The sequence below is a fragment of the Phoenix dactylifera genome, chromosome 10 (assembly GCF_009389715.1).
Source record: "Phoenix dactylifera cultivar Barhee BC4 chromosome 10, palm_55x_up_171113_PBpolish2nd_filt_p, whole genome shotgun sequence".
Lineage (NCBI taxonomy): Eukaryota > Viridiplantae > Streptophyta > Magnoliopsida > Arecales > Arecaceae > Phoenix > Phoenix dactylifera.
In genome coordinates this window covers 13,731,472-13,758,262 of record NC_052401.1, presented here as the reverse complement: position 1 = coordinate 13,758,262, position 26,791 = coordinate 13,731,472, and the positions used below count along the sequence as shown (strand labels likewise).

The following is a 26,791-nucleotide window of genomic DNA, read 5'->3' as shown; positions in this document are numbered from 1 at the left end:
AATGTTTCTCCATAAATGTCCTGTACAATCAGGATGTTCTTGTCCTAGTTATCATTTGTTAGCTAATTTTATGGTTTCCTATAAACTAGAAATTAACACATGCGATGCACATTGATCATGCACATTAGCTATGTTTTATTAGTTAGATATATATTTATTAAAACATACTCTCATTTTTTGATGAATTATATTTTGTAAAATCATGTTTCTGAAAGCAGGAGAAACTACGATAGTTTAATTTTAAGATGAGCTTCTATTAAAAAAAATGAAGATGAGTTCATTTAGCAAAAGAAGTATATATTTGTAAATATGCCTTCTAAATGGTTGGAAAAGTTAGACATCAGAGACAACTCAGTGGCTCAATGACAATGATGATAAATTATGAGAAAAATATAAGGGCCATAAAATATTTGCTATACTTTAAGCTGCATGTTTCAGTATGCAAATCTCTCAGTTAAGCAGGGTAGCTTGCCTTTAGCTTTTCTTGCAAGAAATGCAACAAACCTAGCCCCAGTTTTGGCCCTAATCCCATCCAACCCTTGCATAGGATCAGCAATCCACAAACCACAATGCATGTATAAACTCATCCCATCCACCTGATATGCTGTCTTGTGGCTGGGAATGATGTCCCCGAATATCCAAGAATTAAGGACAGCGTGGGTGGTCAAATCTGACCTAAATGCTTTCATAAGTGGATGGAAATGAAAAATCTTTCAACAATAATCTTAGACCTTAGACCAAAATTAAAGAGTGTCAAACTAATCCTCCTAATACAAATATTTTCCTTTGGTATTGGATATATTTTATTCATAGCACTGACCATGAACAAAATCGTCATGTCTAACGTCTTGTTCTGGTCAAATATTCCAATCCCCGACAGAAGTGTGTATTATATTCTATCTACATCCAACTTTGTCCTTGTCACCATGTTCCGGTGTGTTGAATCCAGAGTGGAATCCATTTTGAAGTGCCTTTAATTAACAAAGTCCTCATCTCCCGTGGATCACATGCTAGGTCAGTTCATATCTAGATCCCACCAGAAGCCCCATTTGGGAACGGTCAAAAGTAATAAATGTTCTTCTCTAGGCTTTTCTGGACAAAAGAAAAAAATATGGGAGAATATTTCTAAGTATATTAGTTTTCATAGGTTTATTTTGAAAATTCTTCTGCTCATTTGTGTTGGCAAAGGAAATTCTTAAGAGATTATAAGCATTTTGATGTCTCCAATCAAAATTGTATACTAATCTTAGATAAATAATGCATGAGGGTAAAAGCTCAAACTACTGTGATTTCCTATCTTATAAATTTTTATCCTTTATGTATTTGAAAATTCTTCCATTTTTGAATAGTTCATCTTTCTTATTAATGACATTCTTTTCTTCTTTCTTTTCATGAGAATTAGATGATATTCATATAATTAACAACATAATGTGTACTTAGAGAAGATTGTTGCATAGGGAGACATAAACTAGCAAAGATGCTTAATATATTAATATACATAGGTGAATAAAAATGATGAGAATTGCATGTAATGTTAAGATTTATCTATACTATTATAATATTATCTCTTAGGGAGAACTCCATTCTTTTAGATTTTACATTTATCATAAGTTTCAAAGCAATTTTTCATTAATCTAAGAATCTTCTGTAAAGGGTTTAGAAGATCCAGGTGAAGTAGAGTATTATTGGGGATATTCTAGATTCCAGAAGCCAGGAAAATCACATCTTTAAAGTCTAGTTTAGAAGATAGGATTGTAGAACAAGCATCATCCAGATTTCTAACCTCTCGGTTGAATTTAGAAGGACGTTAGGTTGAAGATTACCAAGTAGTATACCATCAAATTCACAATTCCTGAGAAGTATATTGGCGAGGTAACATACAAAGTAGTTTCTTTGAATCTTCATCAAGTTATCATTGGAGCCCATACATTTGGGATTGAGATACAATCTTCTACAAGTGACAATCGTCTCATAAAGGATAGAAAGCAGTTCATGATCAATACCTCCAGAATACAATATAACATTGACTTTGCAATCGCAACCAAGGCAAAGAAATTTGTTAATGCCTGCAACAAGTTTGTATTGATGGTATGAAAAGTTGATACTACTCATAAGAGGTTAAGCTCTCATCTCTTGATTCCACCAACCGATCAATTAAGATTGAGATTAAGAGAAAGTTGTCATCATCGTCGTCGATGGGGAATGATGGAAAGATGCATTCGGACCACGAAGTCTAGAAACGGAAGTGGGACAAGTGTTTTGATGAGATTCGAGAACAAAAAGGAGCAAGGCTAGAAACCACCTCTAAGCAAAGTCAAATGGTTTAGTCATAAGGTGAAAAAGTAGGTGTTGCCCGATCTTCAATACTGGTTTAGCAGTTGCTAAATCCCCTAAATAGGGGGAGTCCTGATATAGAAGGATCATCGAAATCAATATAGACCACTTTTGGCCACTATTGAGAGAGTTAGACATAGTCCAAAAGCGAGATTTTCCATATCGAAAAGCCAAGTCACAAGCCAAACATTTAGAAATAATAACTTAGTCATATGACACCCAATTGAGATGATCAATTTTTTTTTCCAAATTGGGTAGCTTTTTGAGATCTATGACTTAGGACCAAACGTCTAGAAGGTTGATATAATTAGAAATTCCATATTTGGGCTATGAAACGGGCACGTTAAACCATTTTTTTTTTTTAAGAAAGATTTTAATCAAGTGTGTCTCCTAATCTGTGAGGAATTAGATAGAGCAATAGATGGCAAAGTTGATGTAGAAGTTGTGGTCTACTTGATTTTAATTTTTTTTTATATTTATTTCTAATATTCATATTTATTTTTAGAAACTTAGTCCAATTCGAACTAGAAGAAAAATTCGACCTAAATTGTAAAAGAAAGGATACCACTATTGTCATAAATAGGGGCTATGTACCTCAGTTTATAGTGTGTGGATTACTAATTAAAGAAAAAGAGATGTTAATCCTACCTTCGTAATTTTTTTATTTTTTTCTATTTTTTTTGGAGAGATTCGAGTTGAACGGATTGAGAAAATTCTTTCATATCCTCAATTGGATCAATTAGTTGCCAGAATTGTTAGAAGTAGAGGTCAGATATAGATATCAACTGTAAGTGAGCAATTATCATGTTTTATTATGTTTGACAATCAATCTAATGTATCCTTTTATTTTAACTTAATTTTACTCTACGAATAATTCTATTATAAGAGTAGCTATAACTTAGATTTCTACCATAACCTAATGCTATATCCTTACCATAGCCTAGTGTTGCATCTCTATCATAGCGTAGCTCTATACCTCTACTGTAGCTTAGAGCCACACTCCTATCCAATCCATCTTCTTTGAATGATAGTGCCACACCCCTCTTTATCCTTTCTTTAATCCAAATCATCATCTATTTGGCTGATTGAGTATCAGTGGCATGCCCATGCATATCAACTTCATTGCCATTGATAATCAACATCTTTCTCCACTGACCGAGTTTTCTAGAACCCCGAGTTCCCTAACGCTTGCTCGAACAAGATTGAAAAATGGGGAACATTATATATATGTCTGTATATGCATAAATAAGTATGTATGTACATATGTACATATATATATATATATGTATATATATGTACATATATATATATATATATATATATATATATATATATATATATATATATATATATATATATGTATGTGGATGTACTTATATCAATCTTAAATGTTAGATGTACTCTAGCACATATTAGTCCAAGTATGATTCCATTCTACTCGACATAGATTGAATTTTGAAGATCAAATGACTTTCATTGCTTTTGACATTGACTAAGGTTTTCGCTTGAATCATCTCAACTGGAGCTTGGATAAAAAAGTTATGGTCAAAATACTGAAACACTAATAGTATAGCCTAGGATCTGAAATCTAATGGCAAGGTTTTTGTTGCTAGACATCTGACAATATTAACTATGTTGTGAGATCTATTTCTAAAAGTAATGTATTACCAGAAGCCACAAAATCATCAAATTCGAGTTTTAGTCAAATTAGGAGGTATCTGATATCAATTAATGTATCATTAGACTAAATTAGACAACATGACCCCAGCCATTAGATTAATTTTTGCATCCAATCTGAGAATTTGTTCTAGATTGTTTAGTTTGGGAAGTTATTTGAGTTCTAGACAAACTCTATAGACACCCATTTGTTCCAACCAATATAAGGGACCCTAAAGCTTATAAATACCCTATTATATAACTTTTTCTATATTAATGAAAGTTTGATTCTCTTGAGTACATGTTGACTCGTGGTTGTTCTTAAACTTTCTTTGTATAGCAAATTTTGTACAGCTTTGGTGGATTCCCAAGAAAATTTTGGTGGATTCTATGAATTGACAATGTTGTGTTGGTAGATTCTAATAGGTTGCAGTCTTCATCAAAGGACTCTCCATGGATTCTAGACAATGCTGAGGGCCTTTGGTAGCAAGGTAAGCTAGCGAATGATGGTATATTAGAATAATGTTATGGTTATGTATTAAAATGATAGCTTGCCTTTCCCGCGATTGTAGAAATGAAAAAGGAAAAACCGATTAAATCTATCAAAAAGTTCTCGAGATACCTTATCATCATTAACACCCATCAAATTGCTCCTCTACTCTTGCCCATTATTCAGTACTAACCTCTCCGATTGGCTATCTAATTGCTGCTTTAGTCCTCCATTCAACAAAATTGGAGAATAATCCCATTAGATGCATGTTCTACCCATCAAATTGCTCCTCTACCTATGAACCATTATTCAACACTAACCACTCTTATGTCTATCTAATTGCTCCTTTAGTCTTCTGTTCAACAAAATTGGAGAATAATTCAATTGATGGTAAAATCTTCCTCATCCTCCTAATCTCCATGCCTTCACATCTTTTGCTTCCACCATGCACAAGGCTCTCCTTCTAATCATCTCATGTTTGCTCCTCTCTTGCCCTAGCATTGGAGCCCTTCTAATAGGCATAGAGGCGTCCCTCTAGCCCCTCCTTTGCTTGATTACTATCCCATTTCCACCATCAGTATCCTCCATTGCATACTTCTCCACTGTTCATTGGCTAGAGGAACCTTTGCAGTTAGGAGAGACGTAGTTGGCATGATCTTCCGTCCTCTTAAGTTAGGCATAGATATTCCCAAGATAGTGATAATTTTTCCTATTTCAAGTTAATTATCCTTCCACATTTGCTTAATTATACCTTACCTACCGTACATACTTCAATTTACTACCACATTATTTTCAATTAGTTTGTTTATCATCATAGCCATCCCATTTTTAATTATTTTTTAGCATATATAATGCAATAAAATGAATAGAATTTGGGATCTGCCAAAAAAATTCTCAAGGATAATTTCTAGGTTGCAATTTAATAATAATGCCAGTTGCATCATTATTCTTTATTTGCACATATGAAGTACATATGTAGAAACAATCACAACCTACAAAATGATAGTTATAGAAAAACAACTCTATAATATTGGACTTCGCATCAACAAAGAAATTGCCACTAGACTACAACATTTGTATATTACTAGACTTCACAAGATTGTATCGTGTTCTAAAATAAGAAGAATCCATGTTATGTCTCTTCTTTAGTTATCAGTATTATTATTCACAAAAAAAATGATTATTAATGTATAAAAATATATATTTTAACTAAGGATATCAATGAGAAAAAATACCCAATTTTTTTATCAGTCTTTGAACCAAACATGGCAGATTTACTCGAAATTGAATGGAGATAGTTACAATGATGGGTTAAAAAAAACTACTCGATTTTAGTTTTAGTTACAGATTTGGTATTCTCTTATCAAAACCGAATCTAAAATTGAATCCAAAACCAAACATACCCAATATTAGTATCCTCAATACCCTTTATATTTAGTGTAAATACAAATTATTAACACCATCAGAATAGCCATCAGATAATCTTATCCCCATATCCCACTCAATCTGGACCGTCTATAGCCACATTGTCACAAACCCTAGCATGAAGAGAGATGGTTTTTAGTTTTTTGGTTTTGGTTTTAGTTTTACTTTTTTTTTTATGGCAGTTACAATTGTTTATTCAAAAACTTTTCAGTTTTGGTTTCAATTTCAGTTTTAAGGGGTGATAGTGGATTTCAATTTTGGTTATAGTTTTTTTACCAATTATACCAAATCTATATCATTGACATAACTAATTTTAAAATTATTCATATTCTTATTTTTATTATTTGCAAGCAAAAAACACTTTATTTTTGTTTTTGCCAAAATGAATCATTTTTATACTTGATCTGCCTTGAAACTGACTTCAAACACAGAGCCGACCAACTAAAGCTTGCCACGAAGCCTTTAAGTCTGCAACTAGAGTCCGCCGCATGGCAAGCCAACAAGCTCGCGGGCGGCTCTTCAAATTTTAAAATCCCCACAGCTAGCAACACCTCGGCCATGATCTCTAGTGGTTTTTGAAATTATGTCTGTGTGTAAAACACCTACTTCTAATTTTTGAATCATGCAGAGTTTTTCTAATCATAGCTAACCCATGTGCTCAAATTTATAAATAATAGATGCTTGCCTTCGCCTATACCATCTACTCTATGGGGAACCTTCCAAGTATGTGCTCTGGTGCCCTAAGAGAGTATTACGTTGTCATCCACTAAGAACCTCCTCTGTTCTCTAAATATTATTCTAACTTAGGCATCAGAGGTCCTTCATCGAACACCCTCTAGCAAGAGAATTTTTTTATCTTTGTTGTTTTAAGTCAGAGCTCGGTTGTGGACTAAGACTTTGAACACAACCATCCATTCCAAACCATGTCTTCGTACGATTCAAGCAACTCATCGTTGAGCTCTCTAGCATCTCTCCCGCTCGGTGCCTAGGACAAACTGGTCCTCATGACATCAAATTGGGGCTAGAGGAAAGGGCCCTACTTCGTATGGCCACCCACAATAGTGAGTAGCCCAATATTATAATTCGGGTGAAAACTAAGTTCTTTCGGCCTAGGGACCTAGTACTCAGAAGGGCCAAAGTCTCGTAACCAGTTGAATGAGGTAAGATCTTTCCAAACTAGGAAGGCCTATATAGGGTATCTAGAGTAGTGCGCCCTTAGACCTACCATCTTGAGCACCTAAATGAGACGCCCATACCTCAAATATGGAACTCTGCTAATCTTTAGATGTATCATCAGCAGGGCAAATCAATGAGCTCTGTAAGTCCGGTCCATTAAAAGAAATTATCTTCTTTTAGCAAGAAATTCAGTGTTTCAAGCCAAGCTTTAAACTCGTGGTTCAGCGCACTTTCTAGCCACTATTGGCCTGGGTGTCCTCAAACATGATAGGTTGAGATAGCCCAAGCAGAACTACTAGTCTCTATGACAAAGGCTTGGTTAGCTAACTAACCTCCACAGGTCGAGACAACCCGAGTGGAGCTACCAGCCCCTGCACCGAAAGCTTAGTGAGCTAATTGACATCCACAGGTCGAGATAACCCAAGCGAAGCTAGCAACTCCTGCGCCAAAGGCTTGGAAATCTAATTGACCTCCACAGGTCAAGATAGCCTCGAGTGGAGCTATCGACCTTCGAGTCAAAAGCTTGGCGAGCTAATCGACCTCCACTAGTTAGAATAGCCTGAACGAAGCTACTGGCCCTCGTGCCAAAGGTTTGGCGAGCTAGTCGACCTTCACAAATTGATACAGTCCAAGAGGAGGTATCGGCCCTTGCGTCGAAGGCTTCGCAAGCTAACCGACCTCTACAAGCCAGAACAGTCTAAGCGGAGCTACCAACCCTTGCATTGAACGCTTAGCGAGCTAATCAACCTCCATAAGTCAGGACGACCTAAGTGGAGGTTCCAGCCCTCATGTTGAAGACTTGACAAGCTAACTGACTTTTTTAGATTAGGACAGTTCAAGTGGAGGTTCAGACTCCTACACCCCAAGTAAAGATGATGAAGCGGCCTAAGCTAAAGCACTAGCTTCTCAAAGAATTGACCCTCATTAGCATATCAGTTGTACATTTTGGTGAACATGGCCCACGGGCATTGCTAGCAACCACTAATAATAAGGGGAATGTCCCTCACCATCTTCAATGTCGAGTTCGAGATTTAACCCTCAATAGAGGATGAGAGCTCCATGCACCATAAAAACAAGAGAGAAATAAAAGGAGTAGAGGAAGTGGGATAAAAAAGAAGGCCTTTATTTACCCATGGGTCTAATTACAATGGTACCAACTTATTAGCGGGGTACATGCTTAAAGAAGAAAATATGATGTACACGTTATGTATGAGACTTCCATTTTCAGAAAAAAAAAGAGAAGAAAATATGAAAGACTACAAAAATGACAACATATGTAGGTGATTCAGAGGTAGCCAAGACCTTGTTGACTACAATATCCAAAAAGAGTGCGACGGTCACCTTCCATTGCGGCCCCATTATGGGGCGATACAAAAATCCTCGACTGAATGTTCCCTGGCAATGACTCAACTTCATCATGTTCAGCAATGGTTGAAGGTTCACGCCCTACCACAGGAGCAACCTTACACCCATCCTTTGCAACGTGTAGAGGTGTGACTTGCATGCCAACTGCTAGTTTGTTAATTTTGAGGTCTGCATCTTCCACCTGGATCACTCTCATCCTCAGCTTTGCCTCTACCTCTATTGACCAGATACCACTACTGCAGCAAGTAGCTCACTTTGGAAAACGATGAGTTTGCCTTCAACTTTGGCAGATCACTCCTTGGCCTGATAAAGATTTTATCACAGAGGGTCGAAACGAATCTAGCGATCGAACAATCGCTCATGCCCAAGCAAAGAAGAGAGAAAGCAATACATGTTGCAAAAATCGACCCCTCGTCCTGAAAGGTGGATTCCTACTCTATTTGTAGAAAGCATGCACGACTGAGATAATATATCCTTAGCCCGATCACGGCCATGTGTTCAGTTTCTAAGTCGTAGGCGACGCACTTTCAATCCAAGAAACATTCCCCATGAGTTGGTTGCTAAGATGGCATCAACCAAGGTCATTGTTTAAATAAAGCTCAATAAATTCGCACTTGATGAGAGTGTCTTGGGCTTCGAAAATTGGTTAGCATGATGACACTTGCAGCTCGTCGAGAAACGGATAGAACCTAGCTATATGATGATTAGGGGGTAGACCATTATTGCGCCTACCACAATGCCCTTGTTAACCAACCTTATGTAGCCACACCTTGGGTTGAAAGTGGATGACATGATGATCAAAATATCGAGCAACCTCACCTCAAATTGAGTAAACAGTCGGGGAAAAGTCTATCAATCAAGCCGGACACTTGGAGAAAATCAAATGAACAGATGAAAAATGAAAAGAGAACTTCATTCATCCAATGCAAAGGAGGATTACAAAAATGATGGAGGCAAAAGAAAATTATAAAATTATAGCTCGTAAACACTAAGCTAGATAATAACTCTATTCCTCTACCCTCTATTCTTCTTCTTCTTCTTCTTCCTCCTCCTCTTCAGCTTCACTCTCAATCATCTGGAAGAAGACTCCCCCATCGGAACACTCCCCTAAGAAAGTGATTGAACAGAGATCAATCTTGGGAAGTAGTTTGCTAACCTTCCCTTAGCAAATGGTGAATCCCTTTTTGAAGAAATCTCTAGTGGCCTCCAATGTCTCATTGTGGATACTATTTAGAAGCCTTGTACTCCACAATAGCACGTTGGACCTTCTCCTTAGCACGAAAAGCCTCCTCTTTAGCCTGCATGGCCTCCCTCTCGGCAAGGTCAGCCCTCTCCTCAAATTGGCATCTTTGCCTCATGTCAAGGTGAACCTCTCCTCAGCCTAATAGGTTCGAAACTCGACCGCAATGATTGCATCCTTCAGGTGAGTCCTTCTTGGCCTCCCTCCTGACATAGACCCTTTTCTCATCGATGGTCCCCTACATTCCTTAGAGCTTTGCCGCCACCCAACTCAGCTCGGCCTTGGAAGTCTTTACTCTAGCACCAAGGAGGCGAACATGTGCCTCTGCCTCCTTTCTCTCTTCTGCCGCCGTCTGCTCCTCAGCATAGGCCCTCTCACTCTCGACCTCCTAGAGGTGGCAGTTGGTGCCCTCCGATCTCCACTGGCAGAAGTGAATGTCCTCAATAAGCACCCTAGTGGCATACATCACCTGTAAATAAGAAAAGAAAAATAGTTACTCTCCTCAAAAAAAAAAGAAAAAAGAAAGGAGAGGAAAAAGAGAGAACTCAGAAGGGACAGGGTCGGCCCTATTACCTCGATGGTAGTGCAGCACGTCGAGGTGAGCATGTTCTCCAACGGCTTTCTTCGAAGTTCCTCTTCATCCTTAAGGAGTATAAATCTTTGGACCATGTCCTACATGACCAGGGGGTCACCCCTGTGAAGCACTAAATTGAAGATCCTTATGGACAAATTTGGCCACAAGACCCTTGACTCCGCGCTCCATGAAACAGGCTGGGATTAAGATGTAGACACGGGAGCACCCCCAATGTCTAGAGAGGAAATTGGTTCAAATGTCACTGTCGGAGGTGCAGTAGTATCTAGGATAGGTGCAGAAGTATGAGGCCCCCCAAGATGGGCCATTGAAGATGGGTTTGAGTTTGACACAGCTGATATGGTAGAAACGACTTCTAGAGCCATCACAAAAACTGTAATTGCTGCAAAACCGACCACTGGATGAACTTAGAGGCATCGACTAGGAGTGGTCTCGGGTCGGCCTCCATGGCAGGTGGATGTATAGAGAGGGGAGGAGTCATGATCACCTCCACCTCCAGTGATTCTCCTCTAAGAGGCCTCTCCTCGACCCTGACAACGAAACCTAATGCAGTAAAAGGCCCGACCTTGATGGCAATTGAGCCTATCATCGCTTTCTTCCTCCTCCTAGTTGAGGAGGAACTAGCCTCTCCAAATCTCCTCTTCCTTGAAGAGCTGAATAACTCAGTTACTTCGAACTTCATCACTACAGACACAAAGGAAGACTAAGTCAATCAAAGGAGAAATATCAATAAAAGACAAGGTGAGTCAAGAAAACATACTAATGGCGGAAGTAGGGCTCAAGCTGGTATTTACCAAAGCTGACTTTCAGAGCAGCTCGATCATAGCTGGGGCCAAATCTAGTGAATTATCCTCCACCATGTTGAGACACCCCAAGAATTCGTCTAGGTCATAAAAAAAAAAAATTGGCCCTTCCAACTCTAGATAGACGAAGGACCAGGAGGAAGAATATTGTAACCCTTTATTCTAAGGATGAGCTTTCACTTGACAAAAGGCTCAGAACATCCCCGCCGTAGGGACGATCCCTTGGAGCCAAACAACATAAAAAAAACTGACTATCATTCTCCAACTATTGGGGATGAGTTGAGCCGGGACGAATTGATATTAAGCCAACAAGTCAGCGATGACCATGGAGATTGGAAGCCTCAGCCTCACCTTTAGAGATTCCTTGTACAAGGCGACTTGGTTCTCCCCAGAAAAAATCACCCGATTCAAAGGACCAGGCAACTCAAGGGTGAATTCTGAGGAATAGAGAACACAATCTGAATTCAGTCAAGATCAGATTCCTCCAAGATATTTCTTTCGGTCTCTGGACCCAAATTTATATTAGGGTGGATTTCTCTCGAAGCCATGTAGGCCCGATGAGGAGAACTCTAATCTACCCCTTCAGCATTGGTAGACGAGCCTCTAATAGGTAAACCCATAAGAAACAAGCGAAAGAAGAACAAAAACGAGGCAAGAGGAAGGGAGAAGAATCAAAATGAGCTAAAAGTGCAGAAACTACCTATCGAGAACCCAGAAAAAGGCCCTAGCAAAGGATGGATAGGTCGAATCCTAGTACAGAGGCACAAAAGGGGTGACCGCATAACCCTATGACTGCCTTCTTTCTCTCGAAGTTTCAAAAAAGAAAGGGACAAGGTAGAAGGATCGTGGCAGCCATCCACTCTATTTGTAGAGACTTGGGTGACCTATGCCGATACGATGCCTCAGCTACCTCGCCCATGTGTCACTTGAATGCTCGTCCTTAAGCGATCTTTCGAATTATTGTCAGACTCCAAGAATCTATCAGCATGTTGAAACCCTTCTGTAATCACGATGCTTCGAAAATGGCAAGGACAGCCACTCCCCCTCAAAAATATAATATCTAAAAAATCTCCGCACTAGTACCGAAAAGGACCAATGATGATCACCTAGCTTCACGGGCAACCTTCGCTTGTTGGCCTTATCAATGATACTACTTTTGTTATTCAAGCCAGAAGGCTTAGCACAACTATGAAAGTGGGGGGCAAGTGATATGCACCGAAACCAACCACAACCCATACAGAAGGCCGACCAACCAAAGCTTGCAATGAGGCCTCAGAATCGACAACCAAAGTCTGCATGGAAAGCCTAGAAGTGCACAGATGGCTTTTTAAATTTCAAGACACCCATAATCTCAAGCAATTTTTGAAATCATGCTAGTGATACTAGCGAGCCGGGATATGCATGCGAAAAGCCTGCACCTAATTTTGGAAGCGTGCGGAGGCTGCTGATCACAGTGACCCACATGCTTGAATTCTTAGGTGACAGACACGCGCTTTCTTCTATAGAATCCATTCTTCGAAGGACCTTTCAAGTAAGTACTCTAGTACCTTTACAAACATTTACATTATTACTCAGTGAGAATGCTTGTCTATTCTCTAAGTATCGTCTTGACTTAGGTATCGGAGAGTCCTCCGTCGCCCGTCGGACATACTCTAACAAGGAGACTTTTTTGCTTTTTAAGATCGGATCTCGGTCCCATACTAGAACTTCAGTGACAGCCATCTATTCCAAACTGCAGAGCCCTCCAGCATCTCTTCCGCTCGGTGCTTGGGTCAAGCCGATCCTTGGCGGCAATAATACTAAATCATTATTTTTCTATTTTCAAACATTCTATAATAATAGATATGCCATGGTGCATGCTGATGCATATTAGAAAAACAATCTTATAGCAATTAGGAGCATGGAGGTATTAAGTTTTCTAATAAATATAAAATAAATTGATTGCACTAAAAAAAATATACACTCGTTGAATACAATTTTCGTAAAAAGGATAGATCCAAAATAATATATTTCAAAAATAAAAATAAAATGAATTGGTGTTGCGAAATCCTCTTAAAATTCTAAAATGTAACCGTTTTCCTTTCCTAGATTTAGCAAGATCTGTACGTCCCTGGTGGGCACGTAGATTTGACGTGTAAAAGACCGGAGAAAAGAATAGAATACTTCAACGGCATATTCCATCCCACCGCCACCTTCCTCCCACCCTCCGGCCCTTTTCAACGAGTGGGACGAAGGAACCTTTGAGAAGGTCCTCCCTGGCCATGACCATTATAAATAGCCCTTGCCACCTCCAAATCTTTATTCCAGTCCCCAACCTAACACTGCATAACCCAAACGGAATAACCCGGTCTTACGTCTCCCATCAAGCTTCGGAACCCGAGCTGTCCACCGTAGGTCCCACTGAATATCTCACGGCATAAACCCTCCTTTCCCCCGACGGTATAGCGAATATTCCTTCCCTACTTCCCTTCGCTCCTCTTTAAAATCCTCCCGTCCTCTCTCGACTCCTCGCCTGCACCTCCAAATCCCCCCAAAACCTAACTTTCTGATCCAAGTTTGATAGCATCAATGGCTCTCAAGGCCGTTCACGTCTCCGAAGTCCCCAGTCTCGACCAGGTCCCCAAGGGCCCCACCCTCGCCCTCTCCTCCTCCTGTCTCCCCAAAGGTATCAAAAGCTAATTAAAAACAGAGAAAGATCAATCTTTTCTTTTTGTAATCTCTCTCTTGATTGTTTTGAACAATTGGGCACATTCGATTTTGGGTTGGATTTAGCTGAGGTATTGGATGCTGTGAACAGGGACGGAGGGGGTGAAGTCGGCGTTCAAACCGGCGAAGTTCGTCGTCATCGGGCACCGGGGGAAGGGGATGAACGCTTTGGCGTCGCCAGACCGCCGGATGAAGGAGATTAAAGAGAACTCCATCCTCTCCTTCAACGTCGCCGGTCGTTTTCCAGTCGACTTCGTCGAGTTCGACGTCCAGGTATATAAACACACGCCGTCATCCATTTCCCGTTAATTCTCCGATCTTCCTCTTCGCCGTCGTTAGTTTCTAGTTGCCGTGTTCTTTTATCTTTTGAATTCTTTTTATCAACGCGTGGCTTCGCCGGTGAATCGCCGCGGCTCCTCGTCAATCGTGAATCAGCGGTTTGATGAGGCGACGTGGTTGTGTCTCGAGTTGCCTCATCCGTGATGCGATCTGGACCGTTGGATAGCGTTTTGGACCAATCTTCTATGGTAGTTTAGCTATCCACGGAGCTAAGGCATTTTATTCTTTATTTCATTCTATTTTTAACTTTTAGAAAGGGTTGAGTATGCGGTTATAGTGGTTTGTGGGTAGGACGTTTTGCTGTCCTTCCTCCTGAACAGCGTGACAGCTGTATCTTGTCGTGGCCGGAAAAGCTTCTTGTGCCGCTTAGCTTTTACGTCGGGACAGGGAGTAACCAGGGGAGTTGCATGAGGCCAAGATCGAAACAAAAATTTCGTCTGCATTTGTTAGAGAAAAAGTTGCAAATGGGGTTGGGAGTGTGTTTGTGGCGCAAAGGAAGTTGTTCTGAATCTGCTGAATGAAGAAATTTGAAGGGGGTATTGTATATTTCAGGCCGTGTTTTATGAGACGAACAAAACTGTCGGTTGGATCGTCTCTTTTGCTACCTATCATTCTGGGGAGATCCTCTCAATTGGGCATGCTTCTATTTTTCTATCATTTTTTAGTATTCTTTCTATTGATTCAGCAAGTGGGAGATTAGCATATAGATCCGTTGTAAAATAAAAAATGAAGTACATAGAAATACGTGCAGGATTCAATTCAACAATCCACATGGCAACCAAATATCAACTATTTTTTTTGCGCAAAAGATATAGAAGGTGATGTCACATTTGTTTTTCTGAAAAAGGGGAACTCCGTTGGATGGTTTTTGATTGAACGGCAAGCTTGACGTGAGTCTTTGTCGTCGAGCATTCGGTTTTGGTAACCACCGTTTTCAAAAGGATAACTTTTGATGACCTCTGGCCCACATCTGGGATGCAGGTGGAGCGAGGGACCATATGATTCTGTGGGGTGTGACTTCAATAATAAGTGGTCTTGTTGTAGATAGATATCGCTTCTGTTAGTTGTACTAGTATTAGATCTTCATTAGAAGAAAGATGTGAAAATCCTCAGGTTCTCCATGGCCTAGTCTCAACAACTTGAGGCTGCTATAGTTAGAAAAATCTTCTATAATTTTGCACCAAAAAGTTTTTTTTTTCTGCTATTAATAACTTGGTTATTTTAGATAGTAATTCACTAATGGGGGCAGCCTACTCTTGGGGAAAATGTATTAACTTGTTGCCCCTGGTAACCTTTGAGGAGGTTTCATTGTGTGAGAGAGAGACAGAGAGAGAGAGAGTATTGCTCTTGGTCCATACATGTAACATCATTATTTTCATTGCCATGTAGTATTTTCTTTGCTTTTATTCGCCAATTTTTACATCACACCAAATCAAGGCACTGATTTCTTTATCTTTGTGGGTTTTCTCCTTTTCTTCTTTTCTTAAAAAAATTATTGGGTGCGCGAAGAACCTTAGAAGAGAACCATGAATGTGATTTTTGTAGGTGACCAAAGATGATTGCCCAATTATCTTCCACGACAACTTTATACTCACAGAAGAGGATGTAAGATTCTCTCTCTTTACTTTTTTTTTTCCATCCATAATCACATTTAAGTATTGTTTCTTAATCTTTTCTGTTAATTAATCTTTCTTTTTTGGCTTCTGATCATCCAGGGCGATATATCTGAGAAGCGTGTGACTGATCTTACGTTGGATGAATTCCTCTCTTATGGGCCCCAGAGAGAGTCTGGGAAGGTGGGAAAACCATTACTCAGAAAAACCAAGGATGGGACGGTGTTTCATTGGAATGTGGAAGTCGATGACCCTCTCTGCACTTTGGAAGAAGTATTTCAGGGGGTTGATTCGCATCTCGGGTTCAACATTGAGCTGAAATTTGATGACAGTCTTGTCTACCAAGAAGAACAGCTTACTCACATTCTCCAAGTAATTTTACAAGTGTGTACATTTCATCCCTATGAACTTCTAATCAAATTTATTTCTTCTTATTTTTTTAAAAAAAATTGTTCTTGTGAATATGGTTGTTCTTAATTTTAGTACATTATTGTCGGCAGGTGGTCTACAAGTACGCTAACGAAAGACCAATAATCTTCTCAAGCTTCCAACCTGATGCAGCACAATTGATAAGGAAATTGCAGGGCACTTACCCTGTAAGTGGATCTTCCATTCCTCCAAACTTATAATTATAACTTGGAAAGACTTAGAGTTAAGTAATTGACCTTTTGATTTCCTGAATTTTCAAACAGGTGTTTTTCCTTACAAATGGTGGATCAGAGATCTACAGTGATGTGAGGAGGAATTCTTTGGATGAGGCCATTAAGTTGTGCTTGGCAGGCGGCCTGCAAGGGATAGTATCTGAAGTTAAAGCCATCTTTAGAAATCCATCGTTGATTCCTAGAATAAAAGAATCCAATCTGGCACTCTTAACCTATGGTCAACTAAAGTAAGCATTTACTGACATTACTCTGATCGAGAAAAATTTCGGGTTTTGTTAGTTTGGTGTCACCAATCCAATTTTGTTTGTCTGCAGCAATGTTCCAGAGGCAGTATATATGCAGCATTTGATGGGAATCAATGGTGCTATTGTTGATTTGGTTCAAGAGATCACTGAAGCTGTTTCAGATTTCATTAACCCGGAGAAGACGGGAGATGAAAGCCTGTCTAATTCAGTAAGGGAGGGAAAGGCAAAGGTGGCAACAAAGCCAGAGTTCTCGCAGCGCGAGCTTTCGTTTTTGATGCGGCTCATACCTGAATTGGTGCAACATTAGTCAAGCAATGTTGTTGTTGCCACTAGTCTAAGCCTTTCTAGGTACTTACGTTGTTGTATAGAATTCTATCGTACTCGTATGCATCGAAGATGAGATCTCCTCCTACTCTTAATAGAATGAACACCACGGCTTTTGTATGCTGAGCCTCTTATTTTTTCCTCTCTTTCTGGGTATCATGGTCATAGTGTTCTAAAGCTGAAAAGGTGAGCATATTGGAGTGATGTGGATGGAGCTGTTAATAGTGGATTGATGATTTGAACAAATTATTTTTGATAGAGTTATCCAATACGGTCAATGTATTTTAGTTTGCTATTGGAATTGAGAGCCAAGAGAACTGTCATGCCCCGACGCGAAGGCTCGAGCCAAGCACGGGACAACCAGCTGTACATCTTTAGGGTTAACCCTATAGGATATGCAAGGGCAGCCTTTCGATTCATACACATATATGTCATTCCAAATCCAAGCAGTACTAGGAACATATAAACTAATGTATTTATTTAATAATCCACAATCACTAATAATAAGAATACATCAAATTATTCTAAAAAACACTAATCAAATATTTTCTAAACTCTAAGCTCCTCATTGTTAAGTTCTGCATCTGTAAAAAAGAAAAGAGATAATGAGTTTTACGGCCTAGTAAGCTTCCAAAATCTCTAGTAAGATCGTGCACAATTTAACAATGCTAAGATGCATTTATCAGCATAATTTTTTTTTCAAAATATGCCATGTATAACTATAAATCATACACTCTCTCTTATTATTTGATAACTATGGCAATCTATGAGCATATGCTAGTGATCAGAACCCATTGGCTAAGTCTGAAAGGAAACTAACTTTGAATCACATGATCACATTTAAGCTTATGATAGGCAAAGAGACTAGTTCTGAAAATAAAACACAAGATCTATTAGCATGTGCTAGCAATTAGCACCGATTGGCTAGGCCCGAAAGGATTAGCCCTACCAGTGACCAGCGCCCCCTAGCTAGGCCCGAAAGAAACTAATTTCTAATATATAGCCAAAGATCAGTCCTATTTGGCTAGACCTGAATTATAATCAAACTATAAACTTTTTCAAATTATCCATAACAACTAGTTTCTCGTAAACATACTTGTTTTTAACAACATAAAGTATCAACGAGAATTTTCACATCTTATTTCCAAAAATAAGAAGACTAATTCCTCTCATGCAAAATTAAAACACAAGTAATCATCTCTTTACAAATATTATGCAGTATCAAAACAGGGATATCATCTCCTATCAAAATTTTGAATTATGCAAATAATTCATTATTTTTGTAATCATTAATCTAAAATAATTTATGCTTAATCCATAATTTTTGAATTACCCTTTTTATCCATAATATTCATAATCATGCATATTTTCCAAAATTTTCAATTTTTAAATATTTAAATATTTTTCTCAATTTTTCATTCAACATCAATAAATATGAATTTTAAATTAATACATGCATGCATCAGAAAATCACCGAAAGTAGAGGAAACTTGTTGTCAAGATTTAATCAGATTTAAAAATCGTTCTAGTAGACTAATCACAAATTTTGATACATGGCCCAGTCGCTAGACTCAATGTACCTCTGCAATTATAGCTCTGATCAAAATAAATTATCCAGTTAGCCTTCAAATTAGTGAGAGACAAAGAGACTAAAGTATTCGGGTGGTCTGGTCGACTGTCAAGGAAAGGTCTAAATCTAGCTGTAATGTGGACCCGATCAGGAGATGGGTGCTTTTTTTGGGGGAAAATAATAAATAAGAAAAAAATATAGGAAGAAAAGAAAGAATCTAAAGGAGGAAGAAGAAGAAGAAAAGGAAGAGGAAGAGAGGGAAGAAGGAAAGGAAGAGGAAGAGAGGGAAGAAGGAAAGCTAGAGGAAGAGAGGGAAGAGTAGAAGGATGGTAGTCCAGCGGTGGCGCGAGGGAGCGGTAAGAGGGTGGGGAACTCACCGGCAAGCGACAGTGGCAGTGGATGAAATTAGCGGCAGCTATGCTCGGAGCATGGGAAAAACAGGGTAATCGGGGATTTTGAGGGAAAATGAGAGGGTTTTGGGGACGACGGAGCTCAGCTATGGCGACACGGCGAGGAAGAAAAGAGAAGAAATTTAGGCCGTCATGCATCATAACAAAAGCTTGATATTGTGAAAACAGTGAAAATGTTTGTTAAATCATTTAAAGTTCTTATTTCTCTTTATTCTGGTAGATAAAGACTGAAGCCCAAGTAAATATGATAGAAGAAGACACCCCTGGCACCACAGCAAATGCACTGAAAGGGCCAGGAGGAAATGATCAGACCTTCTATAGAATTACTGAAATTCGCAAGCAAGTTGGCTGGTTGATAATGGTGCACAGAGTCTTCCATGTTCCAAATCTCTCGTAGACAAAGATGTACTGAAGCTGTCCATCGCCCGATCCTTGATCGAAATGACAATGATCTAGGAATCATCTTCAATTCACACTGCTGACAACATGCCATGTTTCCCAAGGAAGGGGAGGTTTTGGCAATCTCAAGGGTGCAACTCGGTTCGGACGTGTATCTGCAGTTTAGACTCATATGCTGTGGACCCTGGACTTCAATCGGTTCTTAAGGAATTTGGTCTGAGCGGATCTCACGTAAGGCTGCAAATGGGTCGGGTCGATCCGAGATCCGACCCGACCCGATCCGTGTAGACCCGACCCGATCCGAATTTTAGGATCCGCGGGTCCGGGTTGGATCCTAAAATTGTGATCCGAATCATTTTGTGAGTCGAGTCTGGATTTACCGAACGGACCCGACCCGAATGGACCCGAAGAGAGAGGGGGGGGGGGATAGGATTCTCTCTCGATCTATTACACTGTTGATACCTCTGGTGTCTCGGTAGCTGGCTTTTTTTTTTTACCTTCTGTTTTCTGGTTTTTGTTTCTTTTAGCTTTTGTAGAGAGGAAGTGAGGGAACACTGAACTGAATATGGGTCGCGCCAGTTTTCTGCAATGGAAGTGGATTTTGGAATTTTTTTTGTCCTCGTGAGAGGGGAGCTGGGAGACACCAAGTTCCGTCCAATCAGTCATATAGATAAAAAATAGTGTGATATGAAATTTGGCTTGTAGACCGACTTAGTTAGTAAGTCATGGGTCATTTGTTCTGACTGGAGGTCAATTGCAAGTCATGGGTCACCCAGCACCTCATAATTATGATACGAACAAATTAGATTTGTCCAAATTTTTTCTAAAACACAAAAAAAAAATGGATCCGATCGGACCCGAACCCGACCCGGCTCGGATCCGGACCCGATCCGGATCCGACCCGGACCCGACCCGACCCGACCCGATCTTCAAATGGGTCGGGTCTGGGTCCAAAATTAGGACCCGAACAAAAATTCGGATCGGGTCGGGGTCACTTAGGACCCGATCCAACCCATTTGCACCCTAATCACGCATGCATATTGCAGAACAGCTCTAGGTTCGGCAATATGGGCAAGTCCAATTGGGTTCTGATCAGTTTGGATTCAAATTGGTTAAAAATTGCTCAATCTGAAATCCTATTTGATTGTCTCAGAAAATAAAAACCATTAATTAGGTGACTTTTGTAAGCATGGGTTGGATTTTAGCCAACCTGCCTAACATAGAGGAAAATAATAATAATAACAAATGAATTATATTTGTGAAAAAATAAGATTTTAAGAAGGAAGAATCCAGCTATCATTTGGTTAGTTGGTTGGCACCTCTCTCTCCTTTGCCAGTGGCCAATTATTGAAGGGTTAAAGACCTAACTGATTCCAGCCCAACAGAAATGACTTAATTGGACATGAAAGTTTTAGATCAGAAGTTCAGATCAAGTCAAGTCCCTTCTTTTTGATTCAACCAGTTAAATGGATTGGGCTTGCAAAGCAAAAGGGATGGATGTAGGACAATCTCATAGCTGAAGCCAATCCATGTTGAACCTGTAATAAGATAAACCCTTGGGTCCTCATTTTGAGTGATGTTAAACCTGTAATAAGATAATCCCTTGGGTCCTTATTTTTGAGTGAGAGAGAGAAAGAGACAGAGTAACACGTTCTACAGATGATCACCGCTTGTTGGGTCCTCGTGGAAAGCATGGGGCTTTTATTTAGGTGGGTGGAGGCCTAATAATTAAAGTGTATTGGCTATCGAAACGCATGGTGGCCCAATAATTCAGCTTTAGAGGGACAACCCAAGTATCTCTTTTTCATCCTTCTTTACAAAAGAAAAGCCTCTACGATTCAGCCATTGAGCGACAACCAGGTATAAAATGATTGAATGTGACTTTTCACACTACTTTGAGGCAAAAGAAACCTCCGATTTTAGTGTACTCTGACCCACAAACCATCCATAGTGGATTAGTTTCTAGATGTGCCCCGAAGTGTGCAGCCACCGAGAGGACTCATGGCAGACTCTTTTGAAATGATTAAGATGCAATGTTTTATGTCAATGACATGCGACTAAATGATGGACTATGGTGCATGATTGCTACTCTCACTTCTAATATTGCTCGATTATATGTTGCAGTCATAAAGTATTGCAACATAACATAATATTAGAAGTGGTAGTTGCTATTGTATTGAAGGCTATTGAATGTTAGGCTCTCACGAGTTACTCTTGTTAAAAGTATACTCTAAAAGCCAATTTGGCAGACGCATTATAATTATTCTAGGACATAAAATTTGTACTTAACCTTTTTTTATTGATTAATAAGATTGGCCAATTTGTTCATTCATGTTGTTATGTGTCCATGAATCGTCCTAGAAATTAATAAGATGATAACACATATTCTCAAGAATTGAGAATTTAAGACGTCTATTATTAGGTAGTTAATTTCTGAATTGCTTATGAGCGATGGATCATCACGAAGGATGGTGATCGATCTGATAAGATTAGTGCACAGATCACTTTTCTTGTTGGACGAGTCTTGAGTTTACAGTGTAGGGATACTGGAGTGATTGTGTAAGTGCTTGTTAGAGAACAAGGATACTGAGCGTGACTAAAGCAAGAAGTCACTTGAATGTCTATCCACTCGTTAGTGACTTACTTGATGCTGTAGTTTTATGGCTAGTACTTAGACCTGCGATGCCTCAACTAATCACGGTGAGGTTGCTGTAGTTTGACGAGCACATAAATATGGGCCCTAAGGGTCCTTGTGGTGCAAATTAGTTGTAGTAGGTTCACCGTCGGATTAGGGTTGCATCTAGATGGGATTTATCGATCTTGATATTTAGAGTGATTCTATGTGATTTATGAGACTAAGTTCGAAAGACCTTGACCAGGGCAGTTTTGAAAAAAGAGTTTTTCAATCTCGAACTTGAGTCAAATATATTTGACATACGACAGACGATGAGGTTTGACGAATTATCCATAATCTTCATCTTGTCGGAATCCACGATAGAGGTATTGTATCATACGCTAACTGCACTTAGAGGTTCATCTATTCCGTTTTGCTGGGTTGCCACTATATGCTGCTAGATGTTACTAGTGGATTGTGGGACTCAAATGCATTCACTTGATGATCAGTGAACCTTGAAGAGAAGAGTTGAAATTGTTTTAACCCATTGAAAGGAGTTTTAATGATATTGTGATGGAGATCATAATATATCTCACTACCAAACAGAATATAACTTTTAAGGTCACACATATTAGAGGTTTTGGTCGTTCCGACGGTTGGATTACAATTTAGAATCGCAATAGATCTTAATTGTCAATTTGATTGATAATTGGTCTAACTCACTAAGAGTTAGTGAGTTAAAGAAGAAGGATTTGCAATTGGATTACAATTTTGATTGATTCAATTGGGCTTAATCAATTAGAACATCTTATTAAATAAAGAACTTAATTCATGAAGTCCAATTTGGATCCTAATTGGATTAGGATTCATATGAATCAAATTGGAGGACACATTGGGTCCTAATTGGATTAGGATTAAATCAAACAAGATGGATCACATGTTTTTTAATTAGATTAGGAAATTATAGCATGGAAGGAAGGGTTTTTCATGCATGTGAAAGGGAAATAAGGGAGGGGCGTGCGCCCCTCCTCTTTCATCCGCACCAAAGAAAGGAGGGGCATCCACCCCTCCTTTCCTTGTTTGACTCCACATGCCACAAGGGAGGAGCATCCGCCCCTCCTCTTTCTCCTCTTTTCCCTGGATTGCCATAAGGCGCAAGGAGAGCCCTTGATTCTCTCCAATCCTTTTTAAGTAAGGGGTGTGGAAGAATTAAGTAAGGGGTGCAAGAAGTAAGTAAGGGGTGTCGTAGAATTTGGAGGGATGAATTAAGGAGTGATTTCTCATTGAAATTATTCCTTATTTAGATAGGCATGAGATGCCTATAAAAGAAGAGGTGGCGTGAGGGCTTAGGAGGATTGGATGTGTATCAATTTCGGCCGCCCACCCCCTTCCTCCTATCCTTTCAAGCGTGAACAAGAAAAAGGGAAGAGAAGCAGCGCCATCTTCTTCCTCTTCGACCTTCTTCTTCCTCCTTCTTTTTCCTCTCAAAATAATCAAGGAGTTGATTGAAAAAGAGAAAAAATTAGCCATCAAAAGAGGATCTCTGCAAGAGAGCTAGCACCCCGGTGAGTTCAAGGTTCTTGGAGTGATCTTCCTCATGTGGATACACGTAGAGGCCAGATGCTTGTACGGCTTCAAGCGAACCAAATACAGTAATCATCAGATAGCAGTAAAAATCTACCCACTCAAAGGTAAAGATATGATCTTTATAATTCCTACTAGTAGATCTGAAATTAATCAAGTTAGTAATTTTAATTTTTCCTTAAGATTTCATAATTTTTTGAGTTAGAGAACTCAGATTTTTTTTGAAATCTACATTCCCAAGGATGTTCATGAGATGAATGACCCCGCGTGTGTCTTTCCACTGTGATCGTCGCAACGCGTGCGGGGGTAACCCGACAGTGGTATTAGAGCCGTATTTTTAGAATTAAGATTAAGATTAATAGGCTTGATTAGGATTTAATTAAGATCTGAAATTTTTATATGCTTGCTGAAATTTTTGTTTGCTGAAATTTCAGAATTCAGTATGCTGTTTTTTATTTTAAAATCCTAATCTTGCATGATTAATTTTAATTATAATGAGATTGCAATAATTGAAATCATATCTTGCATGATCAAAATTTCAGTTGATAGCATATTTAATTAAAATTTTTAGATCTAAGATTATATGCATAAGATGCATAAGGTATGATCAAATTATGAATTCATGATCATAAAAGGATATTTGTTCATGCTTATGCTTAAAAGAAAACTAATATATGCATGAGATGTATATATATGTTAAGCAATATTTTACATGATATGTGAATAAAAACCTAAATAGGTTAGGTCATTTACATAAAATGTAAACTTGAATAAATATGTCATTTACATAAGATGTAAACACATAACATACGAAAGGAGTTTCATATTCGCATAAGATGTGAAAAAGGCCTAAACAATTATGACATTTACATAAGATGTAAACCTTAATCGAGACCTAAAACCTCCTCAATCAGTCGAGAGTGAACGATACATTGAGTTAGCCATATTTGATTAATTGATCTAATTGGTATCTAGGAAAGCATTGAAGGTGGTTACTTAATTAGGACTTTACTCTCTGAGTAAGGGGGCCTCCCACCTGCTTACCTGGCTAATTGATCGATTATCTCCTATGAAAAGCTCAAAGTTAGAATTACTAAGACTAGATTACCTAATATTAAGTCTAGAGGTCTTCCACCGTAGTAGAGTTGCTAAGATTTTTCCGGCGTTAATTTGTCTTGGCTGAACATAGTGGGCATGTTGCATCGGAGGACTGGACCTCTTAATGCATGAGATGTTGTAGGGATAAAGGTGGAGTTGGAGACCAATAACTGAAAGAGTAGATGCCCTATAAGCCAATCATTTGATGGGTTTCTCTTTGTAATCCTCCAAATCATGTACTTTGACACTCGATATATATCAATAAAGGCATTGTGTTTCATCATTTGCTGCTTATCTATTTTATTATTGGATGATGAACCCCATAAATTAGGACATTGATTTTAGGGTTATGATGAGATTATACCAGTGAGACCTAAAATCCTAAAATCCTAATTTAGAATATTCCCAGTCAAATTGGTATATTGAGTCGGGGATCAATATTACCGGAAAGACTGGCACATCTTATGTATGCTCAATGTAGAGGGTGATTGATCTCACAATCACTTGTGTGAGACACTAATACAAAGATGTGGGTGCTCATTAGAGGAATGAGTTCACTGAAATGACCAGCCATGAGAACATCTTATGGATTCTTACTTAATTATCAAAAGATGGTTCTCATAGTGGGAGTTGTGCAAGTGATCCTTAGACCTGAGATCACCATGGTACCTTGTGCACTTGAAGCTATATTTTGGTTTACCCTCATTCACGACATTGCGTTGTGTACGGGGTATTCTGGATATGGTGGATTTTGTACGAAGGTTGTGAGTAGGTCAACAAGGAATCAGTCACTTCTAGTAAGAGAAGGTAACATCCTACTTACTCTAATCTTATGATGATTCACGAAGCCTTTGATCAAAGCAAAATGAATATTAGAAAGAGTTTCTAATGTTTCATTGTTTGAATTATCATATAAAAGATTGAGAGAGACATGAATAAGTGATTGAGTTTGATATTGATCCATACTCGAGCACTTATTCAGGATGTAGTATGACTGAGGGATTGAATTGCACAGTAACTTTCCACTGAAGGGTATGTTTGGATTTGTCCAATACATTCCTCATCTTCCGGGTAGACATGATACGTTGCTAGACGTCAATCATGTCTTGTGGGTTGATCGGATCAAAGAGTTTGATTAGATCAAAGCATCAGAAAGGTTCTGATTGCTAAGTCAGGTTTAGCACTAAATTGAACCTAAATTGGATTAGAGGTATTCTAATCAGGTTAGGTCAACTTGCACCTGCACCTACTGCTGGCTAAGATAAGGAACCCAATGGGTCACACACAAGGGAATTGATCAAGGGTCTAATTGGATTAGATCATGTTTGCAAGATGAACATGCTAGCACGTGTTGCAAACCCTAGCTCCTGATTCAAATTAAATTCGAATATGATTCTTAGATTTGGTTGATCTAATATGATTAGATCATGACCTAATATGGGTTAGCCAAGAGTTGAAACCCATTTGGCTTTAATTAGACCTGATTTGATTAGGTTTAATGTTTTCTTTAAGTTGGTTAAACCCAATTGGATTGGGTTTGATAGGGCCTTCACTTCTGGACCATTGGATCGCTTCCTGGATGAAGGATCTGGTCCACTGGTTGGCGCCTTCATCTGGACCATTGGATGGCTTCCTGGATGAAGGATCTGGTCCACTGGTTAACGCCTGAATCTGGACCACTGGATGGCTCTCTGGATGAAAGATCTGGACCGTTGCTCAGCGCCTGAATCTGGACCACTGGATGGCTCTCTGGATGAAAGATCTGGACCGTTGCTCAGCGCCTGAATCTGGACCATCGGTGATGGCATCTTACTTCTGGACCATTGGATGGCACCCTGGATGATGATGTCTTGATCTGGACCATTAGATGGCACCTAGATCTGGACCATTGGCTTTGGTTCACTGCATTTGGGCCCTTGGATCATCAGGATTTAAGAGGGAGATGTGAGAAAGAAGTTGATACACCCTTCTCCTTAGCACCCCATCATGATGGGATGCATCTCTTGGTACATGCCTCATCATGATGAGGTGTGTGGATGGGATGCATCCCTTTATGATGCATCCCTCCATCTCTTATAAATAGGAGGTGCCTTGGGGTTCTAAATATCATCCAAAAAAAAGGCCTCTCCTTCTCTCTCCCTTATCC

At 39.2% G+C, this 26,791-nt stretch overlaps 1 protein-coding gene across 1 annotated transcript; it reads left to right on the top strand.

Annotated features, from left to right (window-relative positions):
- The first annotated feature begins 13,372 nt into the window (after positions 1 to 13,372).
- Positions 13,373 to 17,260, top strand: LOC103697856 (glycerophosphodiester phosphodiesterase GDPD1, chloroplastic-like). The gene is made up of 7 exons (XM_008779796.4): positions 13,373 to 13,746; positions 13,879 to 14,060; positions 15,672 to 15,731; positions 15,842 to 16,123; positions 16,240 to 16,335; positions 16,432 to 16,628; positions 16,716 to 17,260. The coding sequence occupies exons 1-7, from the start codon at positions 13,650 to 13,652 to the stop codon at positions 16,951 to 16,953; spliced, it is 1,152 nt and encodes a 383-aa protein (XP_008778018.2). The 5' UTR covers positions 13,373 to 13,649; the 3' UTR covers positions 16,954 to 17,260.
- The last annotated feature ends 9,531 nt before the right edge of the window (positions 17,261 to 26,791 follow it).